Below are 21,013 nucleotides of genomic sequence, written 5' to 3'. Positions count from 1 at the left end.
GTGGCTGAAGAGATTGTGGAGGCATTAGTAATGATCTTTCAAGAATCAATAGACTCTGGCATGGTTCCAGAGGACTGAAAAACTGCAAATGTCACTCTGTTATTCAAGAAAGGTGGGAGGCAGGAGAAAGGAAATTATAGTCTGTGGTTGGGAAGATGTTGGAGTTGATTGTTAAGGATGTGGTTTCGGGGTACTTGGAGGCACGTGATAATGGTTTCTTAAGGAAAAATCTTGCCTGACAAATCTGTTGGAATTCATTGAAGAAATAATAAGCAGGATAGACAAAGGAGAACTGGTGGAAGTTATGGATTTTCAGAAAGCCTTTGACAAGGTCCCACACATGAGGTTGCTTAACAAGTTAAGAACTCATGGATAAAGCAATTGCTGATTGGTAGGAGGCAAAGAGTGGGAACAAAACCTCTTCTGGTTGGCTTCCGGTGACTAGTGGGTTACACAGGGGTCTGTGTTAGGATCACTTCTTTTTACGTTATGTGTCAATGACTTGGATGATAGAATTGATGTTTGCGGATGATACGGAAATAGGTGGAGGGGCAAATAGTTTTTATTTTTAAACTTTATTAATTTTAATTTTATTTTATTGAGATACAGCGTGGAATAGGCCGTTTGAGCCATGCTGCCCAACAATCCCCCAATTTAACCCGAGCCTAATCACAGGACAATATACAATGACCAAGTAACCTTGCAACCAGTACGTCTTTGGTCAGGGGAGGAATTTGAAATAGATGGTAGAAACCCACTCAGTCACAGGAAGAAAGTAGAAAATCCTTACAGGTAGTGTCAGGAATTGAACCCTGATTGCCTGTACTTAAAGCGATGTGCCAACCATTATGCTACTGTGCTACCCCAGTGAGGAAGTAGAGAGGCTACACAGGGATTTAGACAGATTAGGCGAATGGTCAAGGAAGTGGCAGATGGAATACAGTGTCAAGAAATGTATTGCTGGGCACTTTGGGAGAAGAAATAAAAGTGTAGATTATTTTGTAAATGGAGAGAAAATTTAAAAAATCTGAGGAGTAAAGGGACTTGGGAGTTCTCATTGCAGGATTGTTTAAAGGTTAATTTGCACATTGAGTCAGTGGTGCAGAAGGCCAGTGTCATGTCAGCATTCATTTCAAGAGGACTAGAATATAAAAGCAAGTCTGTAATGTTGAGGCTTTATAAAGCACTGGTGAGGCCTCACTTGGAGTATTGTGAGCAGTTTTAGGCTCCTTACCTAAGTCATGATGTGCTGACTTTGGAGAGGGTTCAAAGAAGGTTCATGAAATGATTCTGGAATCGAAAGGCTTGTCCTATGAGGAGTGTTTGATGGCTCTATGCCAGTACTCCCCAGAGTTCAAAGAGTATGGGGGTGACCTCATTGAAACCAATCAAATGGTGAAAGGTATTGATATCGTGGATGTGGAGGGGTGTTTCCTATGATGGGAGAATCTAAAACCAGAGGACACACCCTCAGAATAGAGAGATGTCCTTTTAGAATGGAGATGTGGAGGAATATTTTTAACCAGAGTGTGGTGAATCTGTAGAATTTGTTGCCACAGGTTGGTATGGAGGCCGAGTGCTTTGTAATATTTAAAGCAGAGATTAATAGATTCTTGATTAGTCAGGGCAAAAAGGGATCTGGGGAAAAGAAAGAGATTGGGGCTGAGAGGGAAAATGGATCAGCAATGGTGAAATGACAGAGCAGACTCAAATGGTCAAATGGCCTAAATCTGCTCCTATATCTTATGGTCTTATAGATATACAATGGAGACTAGTATGACTGGTTGCATCACAGCCTAGGACGGAGATTCCAGTGCAGGATTGTAAGAGGCTGCAGAGGGTTATAGACTTCGCCATCTCAATCACAAGCACAACCCTCCCCATCATCAAGAACATCTTCAAGTGGCAGCACCTCAAGAAGGGGACACATTATTAAGTACCCTTATGAGCTGGGATATGCCTTCTTCTCATTACTAACATTTGGGGGGTGAGGGAGGTATAGGAGCCTGAAGATTCACATTCAATTATTTAGAAACAGCTTATTTCTCTCTGCCATCATATTTCTGAAAGGTCCAAAAACACTAAAACATTATTCCTTTTTTTTTTGCAGTTTTTATTTATTTTTGGTAATTTGTTTTTCTTTTGTATCTTGCACTGTACTACTATTCCAAAACAACAAACTTCACATCATATATCAGATATAATAAATATGAGTCTGAAGTTAAAAGGCATGGAATCAGTAAGAATATGTTTTAGGAGCAGGGACCAGATAGTTCAATAATCTTGAAGTTAACCTGGACTAAGCTGATGGACGTCGAGCCTGATCTTATTATACCTCTCCTTGGACAACCCATGCTTTGGTATATTTTTCCCCCAAGAGCTATTACTCAGATGAGAAACAAGAACAAAGGATAGATCCAAAAGGAAAGGGGACCACTGTGGGAGATGTTCTGGACAAAAACACATGAGAGCTACACCAATATATAATGAACATTTGAGGAAACTAAACATTTATCAATTGTTACCAAAAGGTTTGGAAGGTTAAGGATCAATGCTGCCGTTGCAGTAATTATCAGTATCTGATTTGTAAATTTTAGCTTAATGTACAGAAATTTCTAAATTTGACATTTAATTAAAAGACACTTGGAATTCAGTGTCATACGGAACAAATCCAGTATATTGCATTTATCACTCTTGCCAGTGTTTTATATTGCAGCCTATAAAGTATTTTATTAATATTTTATCATTTATAATCTGCTGTACCAAACAGGACATGGCCAACAATTCCTAGGGGAAAGGTTGGTAACTCTATCAGCAGAAAGAAGTAGTCAAGGAGAAATGCAAGTCTGCTAGAGGAACTCAGTGGAGTTGAGCAGTATGTATGAGTGGGACTGGGCCAGGGGAAGGAACTATTGATGTTTTGGGTCAAACAAATCCTCAAGCAGCTTGTCTGTTGCTCCAGATTCTGGTATCTGCAGTCACTTGCAAGTTCTGTGTATTTTGCCATGCCAGGTAACCTCAGCTCCATTTAGAGAAGTTAGCCCAGGGCTGTAAATCGGTCTTGCAATGGGTCAATGTTAGATCTAAATGGTTGAAGAGCTGCTGGTGAAGAACAACATTAATAAAATGGAGAAGTTCCATCATTGGTACAATCCTTATCTTCATGATTTATACAAACTAGGTTTGCACATCAGTGGATCCACAACACCCAGTAACAGTCAAGTACGAATTACGACAATGGTCAAGGATGCAGGCAAGTTTCACAGGAAAGCCAGGAAACTGGGTGGCTGTTCTGCTTCTTAATTTCTTAAAGGTTACCTTTCTTCCCTGTTGCTTGGGTCAGATTTCCATCTCCCAGGTAATAGTAGGCCACAGCTACCGTGCAACGAGAAAGTGACATGGTCTCTAGGGGAACAATGTGTCACAATAAGCGGTTTCCTGAACTCTTCTGCTTCAGGGCAGAAAGAGATTGACCCGCTGCGAGACCGACTTACAGCCCTGGGCTGAGAACAGGTTTTCCTCCTTTGGAAAATACAGCATTCCCTTCGCCACTTCATCCAGGATATCTATGTTGTACTTGATTCCTCTGGAATGAAGAGCATCACGTACACATAATTTAACATGCTTGTATTCCAGAGGTAAGAAGGGAATGAAGAAGTCGATGAGATTCTCAGCCACAAGGCCACTACGTGCAAAGCCACCTAAAAATGAACACAAGAAGCATGAATTCTCTATTTCTGCCATTGCATATGCTATTAGCAACTTGTTTGAATGCTACTGTTTCATTCATGGAATGAAGAATTTCAAAAACACTGTCTCATTATACCAGTTCCACCATTAACATTCATGACTGCAGATGATCCTGACCTTGCCTGATAGTGGGAAGACGCATACAAGTCATTTGCATGATCGTTGGCATTTATTGTCTTAAGCATAATTAAATTATGGTATTGTTGCTGATGAGTAGTTAGTGTTTGTATTTATTTCTACTCTTAAGTTGACTGTGAAGGCATCAAACAAAACCACTTTTGTTGTCTAAAATATGCCCTCGAGGCCTTTTCCATCTCTTCACCAGATTTCCATCTAAAAATCTTTCTTGTTCATTACACCTTCCATTATTCCATTTCATGGTGTTTTGTAGCTTTCCCATTGTCCTCTTATTTATCCCACATCTTCCCAACACGGGATACATGCTGCATTTAGCTAGGCCATGGAACTCAAGGGCAGGGAGGTTCTGACGCAACATACAGAATGTTAGTTAGGTCACAGCTGGTGTTGTCTATAGTTCTGGGCCATGAAAATGTGATTAAGCTGGAGAGATTTGCCAGGATGTTGCTTGAGATGAATTACATGTAAAGACTTCATAGACTTTCAATGAAGTTGGAAAGGGAAGGGGAATCTGACTGAAGAGTACAAATTTATGAGGAGTGTAGGTAGAGCAGATGGTGAGAAACTCTTCCCCTGTGGCAGAGGCATCTACAATCAGAAGACAAGGGTTTTGGGTGGGAGACTGAGAGAGAATTTGAATTTTTTTCTACCCAGAGGATGCACTGTCTGAAGTGAAGGTAGAGGCAGAGTCTCCCACAGCGTTTAAGTTCTTTTTTAGAGGAATTCTTGAAATATTATAGCTCAGAAAGCTGCAAGGTTCATGCTAGCCAACCATTACTTGGAAAGTGCAAGTAAAATAGATTGGCATTTGTTGATTAGCGTGAATACAGTGGGCCGAAAGGACCCCATTCCTAACTGTGTGCTTCTAATGTGAATTACCTTTTGACGTTGCAACCTCTCTTCGGATCTGATATTCCAAGTCTTCCATCGTAATCTCCTCTCGATCTCGTCCTGCTCTCCAGTTTTCTAATACTACCCTGCTTATAGACCTTCCTCCGATATTACTAGAGTGAAGAAATGTTTTTAGGGAATTAGTATTGGATACAACTAAACAAAAAGTTGGTATCAGGACTTCACCTTGCTTGTACATTAATTCAGCAACAAGATACTAGCCCAGCAGAAATTTGGAATCGAATCCAAAATTTTATGGAAGTTCTTTATATTTTCATTTTATTTATAATTGGTTTGACATTAAATATTCAATAAATGGGAAAAGGCAAAAATGTTCAAGAAAGTTTTAAGCCATTTGGAACATTTAATTTGCCCATCTTTCTATCAGTTATAAATTAGCTTCAGTTTCATAATAGTATTCACTTTTGGGTTTTGCATTTGTAGCCATGGTGGATAATAACTTTCAGAAAATGAATAGTAGAATAAGATCAGCACTTCCCTTCAAGTTCAACATCACAAACGGGACCCCACTAAATGTTCACAAATTCAAATATCTTGAATAATCCAGTCCTCAAAATTAGAGGACCGTAAAGATTTACAATGATAGTGCAGGGATTTCTCCACCTCTGAGGCAAATATTTCCTCCCTGAAACCTTAAATCCACTTTTTACCCTGACACCAGTATCCAAAGCCTCTGGCCAGGATTTATGGGATTTACTGTAATGCCTTTCAGATTCTCTGGTTGGTGTACGTGCCTGTGGAATGCCTGTTCAACATAGCAAGAACAATGTATCTTCACACTGCTCAGAGTCCATCCTGTGTCAATAAATGGCCAAAGGTTTCCACTTGTGTCTGACTATTACATTGATTTCAATTTTGCAGACTTGCACTTAAAAGTCAATAACCCATCACTTCAGTTTATGAATTGTAAACTTTACTGTATTCTAAACTCATGTACTTGAGCAATGTCTGGATAGAAAATTAACCTAGATCTTCTGTTCCAAAATTTAAAAAAAATTTTCCGACAAGACAATCTCAGTTGCCTGGCAAGCTGCCTTTAGGACCGCTGTACAGTTGCACAATGTGATGTGGTAAGAGCTGAAGGTATTTTTCCTTATTCGTAAATGCTCTGGCAGACAAGTATAAAATCCAGGACTTGACAGTCTAGTCAGCAGTAGCTGATTTCTCCAAATACACTTGCTGGAGTTCTACTTTGATCCGGCAGTAGAAATAGATCCTAGGTTCTGATTCTGGTGTGCTGGGACCTCCAAGACCGTCCTCTCCCTCCAGTTCCCTACCACAGCCCCATTCTTTGCCTCTGCAAAGCAGCTGGTCATTTTCCTCAAAGCTTCCTCTATATCTGTGTTCTGACCCTTTGTGCTTTTCTAAGATTCCTTCCAGGATTAATTTGACCATGTCACTGAATGTTGACAGATTGTAGAAACCCCAGGATGAAAGCAGAAAGCCATTTTCACTTTTACTAGGATTTATACAGCTTTCTCACCAAAACGATGATAGATAGCTGGCCCAAACAACATTTGCTATCAATATTCACAAGTGTGCCATTACCTTCTGTCTGTATGCTAACACAATCATGTGTTAATGGTGTTCCAATATCACTCAACAATATTACTTTGTTGCCTGACCACCTTTGCACCTTTATTAATGATAACCTCAACTATTCTTGGTTCAGCTACCACTTGACAAAGACTTTCCTCTTTGGTTTGTATCTGTAGCTCATGTCTCAATGGCCATTTAGAACATAAGAGCATAAGAAATAGGAGCAGGAGTCGGCCATCTGGCCCATTGAGCCTGCTCCACCATTCAATAAGATCATGGCTGATCTGGCCATGGACTCATCTCCACCTTCCTGCCTTTTCCTCATAGTCCTTAATTCCACGACTATGCGAAAGTCTATCCAAACTTGTCTGAAATATATTTACTGAGGTAGCCTCCACTGCTTCTTCAGCAGCGAATTCCACAGATTCACCACTCTCTGGGAGAAGCAGTTCCTCCTCATCTCCACCATAAATCTACTCCCCCGAATCTTGAGGCGATGTCCCCTAGTTCTATTGTCACCTGCCAGTGGAAACGATTTCCCTGCCTCTATCTTATCTATTCCTTTCATAATTTAATATAATCCTCTAAGATCTCCTGAATTCCAGTGAGTACAGTCCCAGGCGACTCAAACTCTCCTCAGAGTCTAACCCCTTCATCTCTGGAATCAACCTGGTGAACCTCCTCTGCACCGCCTCCAAAGCCAGTATATCCTTCCTCAAGTAAGGAGACCAGAACTGCACACAATAGTCCAGGTGAGGCCTCACCAGTACCCTGTGTAATTGCAGAATAACCTCCCTACTCTTGAGTTCAATTCCTCTAGCAACGAAGGTCAACATTCCATTTGTCTTCTTGATAGCCTGCTGCACCTGCAAACCAACCTTTTGTGATTCACACACAAGCATTTGCTTTCCAGTTGCTTTCCATTTGCTAAGCGCTGATCTTGGCTTTACACCTCCAATGCAATAATACCTTCAGTCCCTACTTTGATGCCATCCTTCCTTTCTTAACTTTTCCAACCTCAGAAGCTCCCGTTTCATTAACTTAATCTCTATCTTAGCTGTTTGCCTCACACTCCTTAACCTTATCGCTTGCCTGAACACTTCAACTCCTACATTGCTGGCCTTTGTTTGGATGACTCTCTCGACAACCTTAAGTACCGCACAAAGACTAAAGTTGTCCAACTCATTTGAACTCTGCACCTCCCTCCAAGCTCTTTGGTTAATGGCTGAACATTTGTCCTGTGTTTCTTGCCTGTATTCCTAAACCTGCCTATCTTGTCACTAGGGAATTTAACCCTTTGGCTGCATTTTCATACACTCATTCTCTTGCAGCTGCATGTCGGTTTTCTTCCTTTCCCATGACGCTCTGATGGGTTGTGTGCAACAGTTTGCATGGTTTGGATATTCAGTCAAATTCCTCACTCTTTAATTTCCCTACAGGAGTCATTGAATTCCTCCCTGCTGCCTCAGCTGAGATCTTCTTTAGTTAGTCAGGAGTTTACATTATAGTCGGGCAAGACAACGCAAAATCTAATAGATGTGCAACTACTTCAGGACACACCATTCTACTGGACGTCTCTAGAGAGAATGGGTCATAACTCAGGTTATCTGGGCAACACACACTATCAGTTACAATGACATTGATCGGTGTAGTTCCACATCTACAGATTTTTAAATAACGTTGTGACATTGAAACTTTACTATTTGATCTTTGTGCAACATTTACCAATCGTGAGTTTGATTTGAGTTGGCAGTTACCACCTGTCAAGGCTGATAGCTATTCAGAGATATTGATCTGTGCAATTTTGAGGTCATTTGCTTTGATTCTGTTTACTGTAAAAAGTATGAAATGAGGAATTGTCTAAATAATACTGTAGCTGAAAGCCTTTTCCCTAAATCCAACAGAACATGGAATACAGACATTCAGTTACAGTATAGCACGTTAAACATGTAGACACTCAGAGCCACAGAGCTACAGTACGTTCACCTGCTTAAAAGTTACCTGGAATTACCTTGTAACCAGCTCAGGTTATATTAACCTTTACACATAGCACAGGTGTGGCCATTCCCCTCAAAAATAAGTAAACCACTTTGGATACTTTTTTGGGGGACGATCTCCCAGGGGACGCCATGGCGAATGGGTTACAGGCGCTGAGCATGGGTCCGTGGTGCAGAAGGGAAAGAGAGAGAAGAAGAGCGAGGTAGTGATAGGAGACTCAATAGTGAGGGGAACAGACAGGAGATTCTGTGGACATGAACAGGACACCTGGATGGTTTTGTTGCCTCCCAGGTGCCAGGGTCAGGGACGTCTCAGATCACGTCCACAACATTTTGGAGAGGGAGGGAGAGCATCCAAATGTCTTCGTACATATTGGTACCAATGATATAGGAACCAAAAGCAAAGAGGTCCTGAAAAGCTAGGTAGAAAGCTAAGAAGCAGGACCTCCAGGTTGGTAATTTCTGGATTGCTGCCTGTGCCACATACCAGTGAGGGTAAAAACAGGACGATATGGCAGATAAATGCGTTGCTGAGAAACTGGTGCAGGGGTCTGGGCTTCAGGTTCTTGGATCATTGGGATCTCTTCTGGGGGAGCTATGACCTGTTCGAAAGTGACAAGTTGCACCTGAGCCTGAGGGGGATCAATATTCTCATGGGCAGGTTTGTTAGAGCTGTTGGGGAGCATTTAAACTAGTTTCTCAGGGGGTGGGAACCAGAGTGAGGGGACTCAGAGTAGGATGGATGGTAAAAAAGTAAAGATAGCATGCAGTCAGACTGTCAGGAAGGGCAGGCAGGTGATGGGACATAGTTGCAGCCAACAGGGTGAGAATTAGTACATTAGGGATGTAAAATCAAAAAAGGCAGCAAATACAACTCAAGGTGTTGTATCTCAGTGTGTGTAGTATAAGAAATAAGGTGGATGATCTTGTTGCACTATTACAAATTGCCAGGTATTTTGCCAGGTACAAATTGCCATCACTGAATCGTGGCTGAAGGATGGTTGTAGTTGGGTGCTGAATGTCCAAGGTTACATGTTGTATTGGAAGAATAGGAAGTAAACAGAGGGGGAGGCATGGTAAAGAATGGCATCAAATCAGTAGAAAGATGTGACATTGGATCAGAAGATACTGAATCCTTGTGGGTTGAGTTAAGAAACTGCAAGGGTAAAAGGACCCTGGTGGCAGTTATATACAGGCCTCCCAGCAGTGGCTGGGAGGTGGACCACAGATTACAACAGGAAGTAGAAAAGACGGCTCAAAAGGGCAATGTTATGGTAGTCATGGGAGATTTTAACATGCAGATCAATTGGGAAAATTAGGTTGGAAATGGATCTCTAGAGTGAGTTTGTTGAATGCCTAAGAGATACCGCTTTAGAGCAGTTTGTCGTTGAGCCTACTAGGGACCAGCTATCCTGGATTGGGTGTTATGTAAAGAACTGGAGGCGATTAGGGAGCTTAAGGTAAAAGAACCCTTAGGAACTAATGATCACAATATGATTGAGTTCAATTTGAAATTCAATAGGCAGAAAGTAAAGGGACCACTTCTTTTTAGGCTGTGTATAAATGATTTAGATGATGAAATAAATGGCATTGTTGCCAAGTTTGAAAATGATATGAAGATTGGTGAAGGGGCAGGTAGTGTTGAGGAAACAGGTAGGATGCAGAAGGGCTTAGATAGATTAGGAGAATGGGCAAGAAAGTGGCAAATAATATACAATGTTGGAAAGTGCATGGTCATGCACTTTGGTAGTAGAAATAATAATAGTATGGACTATTTTCTAAACGGGGAGAGAATCCAAAAATCTGAGATGCAAAGGGACTTGGGGGTCCTTGTGCAGAACACTCTAAAGGTTAACTTGCAGGTTGAGTCAGTGGTGAGGAAGGCAAATACAATATTAGCATTTATTTCAAGAGGTCTAGAGTATAAAAGCAGGGATGTGATGCTGAGGCTTTATAAGGCACTGGTGAGGCCTCACCTTGAGTATTGTGAACAGTTTTGGGCTGCTCATCTTAGAAGCAATGTGCTGGCATTGGAAATGGTCCAGAGGAGGTTCAGAAGGATGATTCCAGGAATGAAAGGGTTATCATACGTGGAACGTTTGATGGCTCTGGGTCTGTACTCGTTGGAATTTAGAAGGATGAGGGGGATCTCCCAAAAACAATTTGAATGTTGAAAGACCTAGGCAGAGTAGATGTGAAAAGGACATTTCCCATGGTGGGAGAGTCTAAGACAAGAGGGCACAGCTCAGGATAGAGAGGCGTCCACTCAAAACAAAGAAGCGGAGAAATTTCTTTAGCCAGCGTGTAGTGAATTTCTAGAAATTTGTTGCCACATCCAGTTGTGGAGGCCAGGCCATTGGATGTATTTAAGTCAGAGATTAATGTTCTTGATTGGACAAGGCTTCAAAGGTTATGAGGAGAAGGCTGGGAAATGGGGTTGAGGAGGAGAAAACAAAGGATCAGCCATTATTGAATGGTGGAGCAGAGTTGATGGGCCAAATGGCCTAATTCTGCTCCATGTCTTATGGTCTAACTGTAACTGTAGAGTATATTAATCTTAACATGGAGAGGCTGAAGTCAGCCAGGAATAACAGACTAAATGCATAAGCTAGAGAAAAAAATCTAAACTTTAAATATATTAAAAATAATATTTAGCAGAACTAAGATTATTGTCACTTCGCACACATGCAGATAGCTCATCCTGATATCCCACTGGAAGCATATCCGTAAAGCTACCAAATACACTTGAAGAAAGCAGATCAACATGCCACCAGTAGATCTAGAATCTGTAAAGGTCTCCCTTAGACCTGGTTAGCACAGCAGAGCAGTTCTGATTTTGACAGTTACATTTTTGGTGCCAATTGAACTTGCAGTCATCTTCAAAATTGTTTTGTAAGGCTTAAGCTCCAATAGCAGGGTCCAATAGTCCTGCACCCTGCCTTTTTAAAGTTCCATGACTATTTGAAATTACCTTAAGAAAATAAAGATAGACTTTCTGAAGTCCACTCCATTCACGTGGTCATGGTGGTCAAGGTAAGGCTTGATGACATCAATAAGGCCTTGGTGCAGATTTTCTGCCTCATCAAAAATGAACAACGATTGTTGGCATTTTTGTACAGCTGTCAGAATGAACTGCTGGAGCTCGGCCTGAAAGAAAAGACAAATAACTGAAAATTCCCACCTTTTATCAATGTCTTCCTTCTTTGGAATGTTGCTTACAACATGCACCCTCATGCAGGGTGGAATAATCAGAATAATTCACCTGAACTCCTTTGAGCCTGTTGGTGTTCAGATTAGGAAATGGGAAAGCTTTTGTCTTTTCCAGTTCTATGATACCAAAGAGAAAATCCTACCCACGATACCGAAGACAAGAAAGAGCCCGTATCTTTGAGGTTTGGGTGAGATTAAGCTGCCATACAATGTGTTAGAGGGAGACAGAGAGCCAATCAGCCCTTTCTGAACTGCTTACCTTGTAAAAATCAACCAGGCTGGCGTGTAGAAAGTGGAAGTGAGCAATATAGAAATGCACACACTCGCTTCTTGGTCCATCTCGGTACAGGTTGTCTGCTATCATTTTTGCCACAAAGTTCTTGCCGGTGCCAGACCATCCATGGAAGGAAAGGGCTAGTGCTTTCTCGGGATTTTTGTTTACTATGAAACCTTTCACTGCTTTCATCACAACCTCTTTGGCCAGATGCTGTCCATGTAATTTTATGTTCAGGTCGTGGCTAAGGCCTAGTGAGAAAACACAAAATCAAACCTTGAGATACCTTTCCACTTCTACTTCAGAGGTGAATCCATTCCTAAGGTATCTATCTAAATGATGTATTTCTCAAAGCATCATTATTCTGGTAATAGTGAGGTATTTATTTACCACATGAACTCAAAACCTGTAACAAACAAGAAATAGTTTGAAATTCCAGGGTAGATGTACCTCTTAAGAACTTCCAGCTACTTTTTTGCGGGAGCAAGGGAATAAGCCAGCACAGAAACTTCAACTTGGTCAACCCTGTCATCAAAGGGTTGAGCAGAGATGGCTGAAGTTTCTAAGAATAGTTCACAAGGCGCAGGATAGATATGTCCCTCAGAAGAAGTACTGTAGTTCTCAAGTGGCAGGGGTAGGCAACCATGCCTGAGAAGGGAAGTTGAGAACTGCATAAAAGCCAAGGAAAGGACATATATAAGTTAGCAAAAGTGAGTTGGAAGTTGGATAATTGGGAAGTTTTTAAAATGCAACAAAAGGCAACTAAAAAACTATAAGAGAAAAGATGAAATATGAGGGCAAATTAGCCAATAATATAAAACAGATAACTAAACAGTTATATATAAAGAGTAAAAGGGAGGTGACATTTGATATTGGACCTCTGGAAGATGATCCTGATGAGGGGACAATGGGGGACAAAGAGGTGTCCCAGAAAGTTAATTTACAGGTTGAGTCTGTGATGAAGAAAGTTGGCATTTATTTTCAAGGGAAATAGAATATAAAAGCAAGGAGATAATGCTAAGGCTTTGTAAGACACGGGTCAGGCCACATTTGGAGTATTGTCAACAGTCTTGGGCCCCCTATCTCAGAAAGGATCTGCTGACATTGGAGAGAGTCCAGAGGAGGCTCATGATGATGATTCCAGGACTGAAGAGGTTAACATATGAGGAGTGTTTGGCAGGTTTGGGCCTGTACTCACTGGAATTTGGAAGAATGTGTGGGGATCTCATTGAAACAGATTGAATATTGAAAGGACCAGAGAGGGCGGATGTAGGGAGGATGTTTCCTGTGTTGGGGGTATCTGGGAGTAGAGGGCACAGCCTCAAAATTGAGGGGCGACCTTTTAGAACAGAGGTAAGGAGGAATTTTTTAGCTAGAGAGTAGTGAATCTGTGGAACGCTCAGCCAGACTGCAGTGGAGGCCAAGTCCATGGATATATTTAAGGCGGAAGTTGATCGTTTCCTGATCAGTCAGGGCTTCAAAGGCTATGGTGAGAGGGCAGGTGTATGGGGTTGAGAGGGATCAGGGATCACCCATGATGAAATGGCAGAGCAGACTCGATGGGTTGAATGGACTAATTCTCCTCCAACGTCTTATGAGGCATTTTATAAATGACAACTCAGATCAGTGAATTGGTTGGTCCATTTGAGATGTATTCTGGATAAGCTGGCAACATGAGTGGAAGCAGTGTGGATTTCCAGTTCAACCCAACTGACCTTAGCTCATGCTGTCTGTAAGACCAGTCAGGCTCTCTGTGCAGGTTGTCAACAGGAAACTGTCCCTGTCCCTGACATCACCTCAAAGAAAGGAACAAGCACCACATCATATGAACAAAACAGAATCAAAGCCCATACAACTTACAATTAATAGGGTATTTACTGCTCAGGTTTACTGTGTCGCTCCCTCCATTCATATAAGACTATAAATTAATTCATTTACAAACCTGTAATGTTGTTGATTAGCCGACAGTCTCCTGACTCACAGCATTCGTGTACGTTGCAGTACCAATTCATTATTTCCTGGTAACTATCCTGGATTAAGAAGGACCAGGCCTCCAAAGTGTTTGCTAAAATAGAAGAGAATGTTTTGTAACACGAGTGAATCTGCAGATGCTGGAAATAAATCAAAACACCAAATTTTATTGACTTAATAATGAGGTATCTTTGACCACCCTTTAAGCCTTTTTTTATTTAATAAAGCTAATACACACACTAAAATTGCGGCCTACCTCGCTTTGTTTAATGGTGCAGATTAGTTCACTGGTATGAAGTTTTGGAGCATGCATAATCGGATCCTCCTCGGTAAGGCTAATCTTGGCATTAAGCAGGCTGAAGTTGTTAGGAGACCTCCTCGTTAATGGTTGGTGCTTTGCCAGCCTTTCGTGGATTCCAAATACTAGTTTGTTGTGGGGCAGGAGAAAATTCTTTAACCTGGAGCAGGGTTTGGAGCTGTAGCACATAAGGCTTCCCTAGTTTCCTAGATACATAATTGGAAAGTCTCCAGGTTGTGTTGCTTGAGGGACTGCAGCCTGTTTGCATGAGTATGTTGATGACCTCTCACCAGCGCATTGTGATGTGAACTTGCACGTGAAGGTTGATGCAAGTGCGTATAAGTTTGATATAATAGCAATAACTGAAACCGGGATGACCTCAAAGGATCGTGATGAATACAGTATTAAAGGATATACTTTACTTAGGAAAGATAGGCAAGATCATAAAGGTGGAGGAGTAGCCATATACATAAGAGAGAATTTAAACATGAAGCTGCTTATGACAGGAGATGAATTGAGACTTAGTGGGCGAGAATTGAAAGCTATAAGGACAAAGGAATAACACCCTGATGTTATAGACCCCCTGATGGTGATTTTAATAAACAATTCTATCAGTGAAACAAATTCCAAGGGTGATGTTATAGTTACAGCTGACTTTAATTACCCAAATATTGAGTGGGAGTGACTAATGGATTACAGGAAGTGAATTCATTGAGTTATTGAATGATTGCTTTCTGACCCAGTATGTTAATGCACCAACAAGAGGGGAGGCCTGTCTAGATTTGATATTCTGTAACAAGCAGCATAGAATTTTGAGTATGGAAGGTGCTGAGCCTTCAGGAATAAGTGACATAACATTGTTAGTCTCAAAGTTTTTTTTTGCGAGAGTAGATCAGTAAAAACCAAAGCCATTAAATTGAATTTCAGAAAGGTAATGTTTGTGTAGATCCAACAAAGACTTCTGAAGGTAAACTGGAAGGAACTGCTTGATGTTGAGTCAGTTGAGGAACAATGTGGTCGATTTAAAGAGGTAATACACACAGTGCAGGAAATGTTCATACCCAAGGTCGGGAGAAGCAATAAAAACCGTACATCAACTACATGAATGAACAAATTATATACATAAAAGATTATTGAAGAAAAGACAGCCTTATAAGAAATACAGGAAAAATAAAGTTTTAGGGGGGCAGGCTGATAACATTCAGGCAGTAGAATCAATACAGTGAGCTCTAAGCAAAATTCAGAAGTGGTCAAATAAATGGCAGATGAAATTTAATGTCAGTAAATGTAAAATATTACATATAGGAAATAGATATATTAGATGTAAATAAACAATGGGGGTGTCTTGTTAGAAAGTACACTGTATATGAAGAATATAGGTGTCCTGGTAGACACATCACAATCAACATCTAGACAATGCACAGAAGCGATTAGGAAGGCTGATAGAATGTTGGGCTATATAATGCACCCAGTGGAGTTCAAGTCAAGAGATGTTCTCCTTGAGCAGTATAATGCACTTCTGAGGCCACATTTTGAATGCTGTGTGCAATTTTGGTCTCCATATTGTGTGGGGGATGTGAGGCACTGAAGACAGCCCAGAGAAGGGCAACTAGACTCATTCCAGGTCTGCGGGTATGAGCTATGAAGAAAGATTGAAAGGATTAAATCCTTTTAGCCTAAGTAGATGTAGAATGAGAGGAGACATGATAGAAGCATTCAAAATCATTAAGGGTGTAAATAACGTGGTTGGCAGACGCTGCTTCAATTAATCCATCATCAAGCACACAGAGTCATAGGTAGAGACTGATTATGGGAAGATTTCAGACTAACATCAGTAAATACTTCCTTACACAGCGAGTTGTGGACACGTGGAACAAACTACCTCGTACTGTAATTGAAAGTAGTACCTTGGAGACTTTCCAATCTAAGCTCAATAGTTATTTCAACACGCTACGTGAAGAGGAACTTGGGACGAATGGCACGTTCTTGTTAAAAACTTTCTAATGTTCGAATGTTGGTTTAGTGTATGGTTACCAACATCAAACTGTAATTAAATGGTAAAAAGAAAACTAGAGATACTTAGTTTTAAATAAAAACTGAACATTATTGCAGGAAAGTATCAGGTCAGGCAGCATCTGTGTTGAAACAGTTAATGCTTCATGTCAATGAGCCTGTCCTCTCTCTCTCGCTCTCTAACTCACCACTTATAGAATACATATTCCAAATTGCTCTAAATTGTTGCTAGTTTTACCTACCACTGTCTTTAGTCAAAGGGAGATTCGAGGGTAGAAATGTACTCTTTTTAAAAATACAAAAAAAGAGTCTGTTTTGTGGGTCAATTTAAAGTGGATGCTGATAGGTTCTTGATTAGTTAGGGCATCAAAAGTTATGGGGAGAAGGCAAGGAGACTGGGATTGAGAGCGAAAATAAATCAGCCATGATGAAATGGAGGACAATGTATGAAACAAATGCCCTAATTCTGCTCCATGCCTTAAGTTCTTATGGTTATCCATGACTCAGAATAGTTTCTTTCTTCAAGCAGTAAGATTGATCAACACCACCCTCCCACCACCATGATTACTCTATTATTTCTTGTCAGTCTCACCTCATGTACAGACACTCTTGTGCCTTGTGGCACTTTATGGACATACAATCTATGTATATAAGCTAAATATATATTTATTGTTTTTTTAAATTATGGCTTTCTTTTCTCTTATTGTGTTTTTTTTGTGCTGCATTGGACCTGGAGTAACAATTATTTTGTTCTCCTTTACACTTTTGTACTGGAAATGACATTAAGCAATCCTGAATCTTGAATGTATTATGGGCTTTGTAGAACAGGCCAGCATATGTTTTGTGGGGAATGACTCTGTTTCAATAGAGTACCTCACATCACAAACTAACCATCTATGGGTGCACATCAACTGAACGAGAGTCTAAAGCTCAGTCCGGAAGGGAATGGGTGCACTTAATGAATCCCTGTAACAACTGTTATGTATATTTTAATGTATACAACAAACTTATTACAAGGTGTACAAATTGGCTGTAATTTACATTTTCATATAAAATATGAACCAACTAGTGGTTTCACTGTCTTAGAATCCTTTGACATGACATATTTTTCTTAATTTTCGCAGTTATTTCCCAGAGTTTAAAGTAATCCCTTGCAATGGAGTAATTTAATAAAATCTTTAATTTACTCCTTGATACACAGTACTTTACCAAACAAACTACCCCAATCTTAATAAATCAGTTTGGAACTCATTTCCGTTGTTTCCCATGTGTATCTAACGTATTTCACTCACCGTCCTTCTTTGAAATGTCCGTCAACCGTTTGGTCTCACAGTCTGATTTCCAGATCTGTCCAGGATTAAAGTTAAAGATCTCCGAAAACGTTCCCAATTGTTGTTGGATCATGTTTCCAGTCACCCTTTGCAACCACCAACAGAACAATGGCAGCCATTGGATATTCATTAGGGAAGTGGTAGGACCTGTACAGTGGTGATTGGGAGGGGGATTAGGGATGAGAAAGGAGCAGCAGAAAACCTTCACTGCCTAAACTTTTCATTCCTGGTTAATATTTACCTTTACTTCACTTTAATCACGTGGACTGCCTCAATTGGGTTGGTGACCTTAACAAGTCAGGCTATTTTCCAACTATTGCTGAAATAAACTACTATGCTTACTATAAAGGAGGGAGAGGTTGGTGTGAGTTTTAGGCAGAGTATTCTCATTAATGAGATTACTGCACGGAATGGGATGTATACATTCCAGACAATAGACAATAGGTGCAGGAGTAGGCCATTCGGCCCTTCGAGCCAGCACCACCATTCAATGTGATCATGGCTGATCGTCAAAAATCAGTACCCCGTTCCTGCCTTCTCCCCACTGTCTTTAAGAGCTCCATCTAACTCTTTCTTGAAAGCATCCAGAGAATTGGCCTCCACTGCCTTCTGAGGCAGAGCATTCCATAGATCCAAAACTCTCTGGGTGAAAATGTCTTTCCTGAACTCCATTCTAAATGACCTACCCCTTATTCTTAAACTGTGCCCTCTGGTTCTGGTCTCCCCCAACATCGGGAACATGTTTCCTGCATCTAGTGTGTCCCATCCCTTATTAATCTTATATGTTTCAATCAGATCCCCCCTCATCTTTCTAAATTCCAGTGTATACAAGCCCAGTCGCTCCAATCTTTCAACATATGACAGTCCCACCATCCCGGGAATTAATGTGAATTAGACCAGTGCTTCCTAGTAAATTGGTTTCATATTGACACATGCAATGAGGTCCAGTGGAACAATGCAGGTAGACAGCAAGATGCAAGGCCATAACAAGGTACGAATTGAATTGAATTGACTTTATTTTTTACATCCTTCACATACATGAGGAGTAAAAATCTTTATGATATGTCCCTGTCTAAATGTGCAATTTATAGTCATTTGTAATAAATAGTATGTACAACAGGAGAGTCAATATAACATAGAATACAATTGTTTCAGTGTGAATTAATCAGTCTGATGGCCTGGTGGAAGAAGCTGTCCCAGAGTCTGTTGGTCCTGGCTTTTATGCTGCCACACCATTTCCTGGATGGTAGCAACTGGAACAGCTTGTGGTTGGGCTGACTCGGAGCCCAGTGATCCTTCATTCATCTGTCTATCTAAATGTCCTGAATAGTGGGAAGTTCACATCTACAGATGCGCTGGGCTGTCTGCACCACTCTCTGCAGAGTCCTGTGATTGAGGGAGGTACTGTCTCCATTCTTCCTCTTGTCCTCCTTTGTTTTTGTGACACTGAGGGAGAGTTGTTTTCTTGACACCACTGTGTCAGGATGATGACTTCTCTATAGGCTGCCCCATTATTATTTGAGATAAGGCCCATCAATATAGAGTCGCCAGCAAATTTAGTTAGCAGATTGGAGCTGTGGGTATACAGAGATTAAAGGAATAAGAACACAGCCCTAAGGGGCTTCTGTGTTGAGGGCCAGAGGGGCAGAGGTGAGGGAGCCCGCTCTAACCACCTGCTGGCGATCTGACAGGAAGTCCGTGATCCAGCTACACAAGGCAGGGTGAAGGCCGAGGTCTCTGAGGTTCTGGTCGAGCCTGGGGGGAATTATGGTGTTGAATACTGAACTGGGGTCGAAGAACAGCATTCTCACATAAGCAAACACGTACAAACAAGCTGGATGAACTCAGCAAGTCGGGCAGCATCGGTTGAAAGGAGCAGTCAGTGTTTTGGGCTGAGACCCTTTGTCAGGACTAAAGAAGGAGAGGCAGGAGCCCTATAAAGAAGGTGGGGGGAGGGTGGAAGGTGCCAGGTGAAAAACCAATCAGAGGAAAGATCAAGGGGTGGGGGAGGGGAAGCAGGGAGGGGATAGGCAGGAAAGGTGAAGAAGGAATGTAAGGGGAAAGCAATATGGGTCGTAGAAGAAGGCAGAGTCATGAGAGAGGTGATAGGCAGCTAGAAGAGGAGGCAGAGTGAAAATGTGATAGGGAGGGAATTACTGGAAATTGGAGAATTCAACGTTCATGCCAAGGGGCTGGAGACTACCCAAACGGTATATGAGATGTTGTTCCTCCAACCTGAATTTGGCCTCATCATGGCAGTAGAGGAGGCCATGTATGGACATATCCGAATGGGAATGTGAAGCAGAGTTGAAGTGGGTGGCAACCGGGAGATCCTGTCTATTGTGACGGACGGAGGGGAGGTGCTCGACGAAGCGGTCCCCCAATCTGCGTCAATGTAGAGGAGGCCGCACCGGGAGCACCGGATGCAATAGATGACCCCAACAGACTCACAAGTGAAGTGTTGCCTCACGTGGAAGGACTGTTTGGGGCCCTGAATGGTGGTAAGAGGGGAGGTGTAGGGACAGGTGTAGCACTTACGCTTGCAGGGATAAGTGCCAGGTGGGAGATCTGTGGGGCGGGACGTGTGGACCAGGGAGTCGTGGAGGGAACGATCCCTGTGAAAAGCAGAGAGGAGTAGAGAGGGAAAGATATCCTTAGTGGTGGGGTCCTGTTGAAGGTGGTGGAAGTTGCGGAGGATAATATGTTGGATCCGGAGGCTGGTGGGGTGATAGGTGAAGACAAGGGGGACACAGTCCCTGTTGTGGTGACGGGAGGATGGGGTGAGGGCTGAAGTGCAGGAAATGGAGGAGATGCGGGTGAGGGCATCATTGATGACAGCAGGAGGGAAACCATGATTCTTAAAGAAAGAGGACATTTGGGATGTCCTGCAACGGAAAGCCTCATCTTTGGAGCAGATGTGGTGGAGACGGAGGAACTGGGTGGAGGGATTAGCATTTTTACATTTGGCAGGGTGGGTAGAGGTATAATCAAGGTAGTTATGGGAGTCAGTGGGTTTATAGAAGATGTCAGTGGACAGTCTGTCTCCAGAGATGGAGACCGAGAGATCGAGAAAGGGGAGAGAAGTGTCCAAGATGGACCATGTGAATTTGAGGGCTGGGTGGAAGTTAGAGGCAAAGTCGATGAAATTGACGAGCTCAGCATGGGTGCAGGAAGCAGCAACAATGTAGTCGTCAATGTAGTGAAGGAAAAGTTGGGGAGCAGTACCAGTATAGATTTGGAGCATAGACTGTTCCACATAACCCACGAAGAGGCAGGCATAGCTGGGGCCCACGTGCTACACCCTTGGTCTGAAGAAAATAGCTCACATAAGCATCCTTCTTCTCCAGATTTGTAAGGATGGTGTTTAGAGCTGTGGCTATTGCGTCATCTGTCGATCGCTTGTGTCGGTAGGTGAATTGTAGGGGGTCCAGTGTGGATGGTAGCATGCTGCAGATGTAGTCCTTGACCAGCCTCTCAAAGCATTTGCTTATTATTGAGGTGAATGTGACAGGACGCCAGTTGTTCAGACATGTTACCTTGGTCTCTTTAGGTACAGGGACAATGGTGGATGCTTTGAAGC

General features: G+C 41.9%; 1 protein-coding gene across 1 annotated transcript; it reads right to left on the bottom strand.

Annotated features, from left to right (window-relative positions):
• Positions 1–2,135: 2,135 nt before the first annotated feature.
• Positions 2,136–17,648, bottom strand: tor3a (torsin family 3, member A). The gene is made up of 6 exons (XM_059983618.1): positions 17,395–17,648; positions 13,763–13,885; positions 11,806–12,071; positions 11,308–11,483; positions 4,768–4,892; positions 2,136–3,701 (listed from the first exon to the last, which is right to left on the bottom strand). The coding sequence occupies exons 1-6, from the start codon at positions 17,561–17,563 to the stop codon at positions 3,454–3,456; spliced, it is 1,107 nt and encodes a 368-aa protein (XP_059839601.1). The 5' UTR covers positions 17,564–17,648; the 3' UTR covers positions 2,136–3,453.
• Positions 17,649–21,013: the final 3,365 nt, after the last annotated feature.

The sequence above is a fragment of the Hypanus sabinus genome, chromosome 11 (genome assembly GCF_030144855.1).
Source record: "Hypanus sabinus isolate sHypSab1 chromosome 11, sHypSab1.hap1, whole genome shotgun sequence".
In the NCBI taxonomy this organism is placed as follows: domain Eukaryota; kingdom Metazoa; phylum Chordata; class Chondrichthyes; order Myliobatiformes; family Dasyatidae; genus Hypanus; species Hypanus sabinus.
Note: the sequence above shows the minus strand (reverse complement) of the source record. Positions and strands in the feature narration are given on the sequence as shown.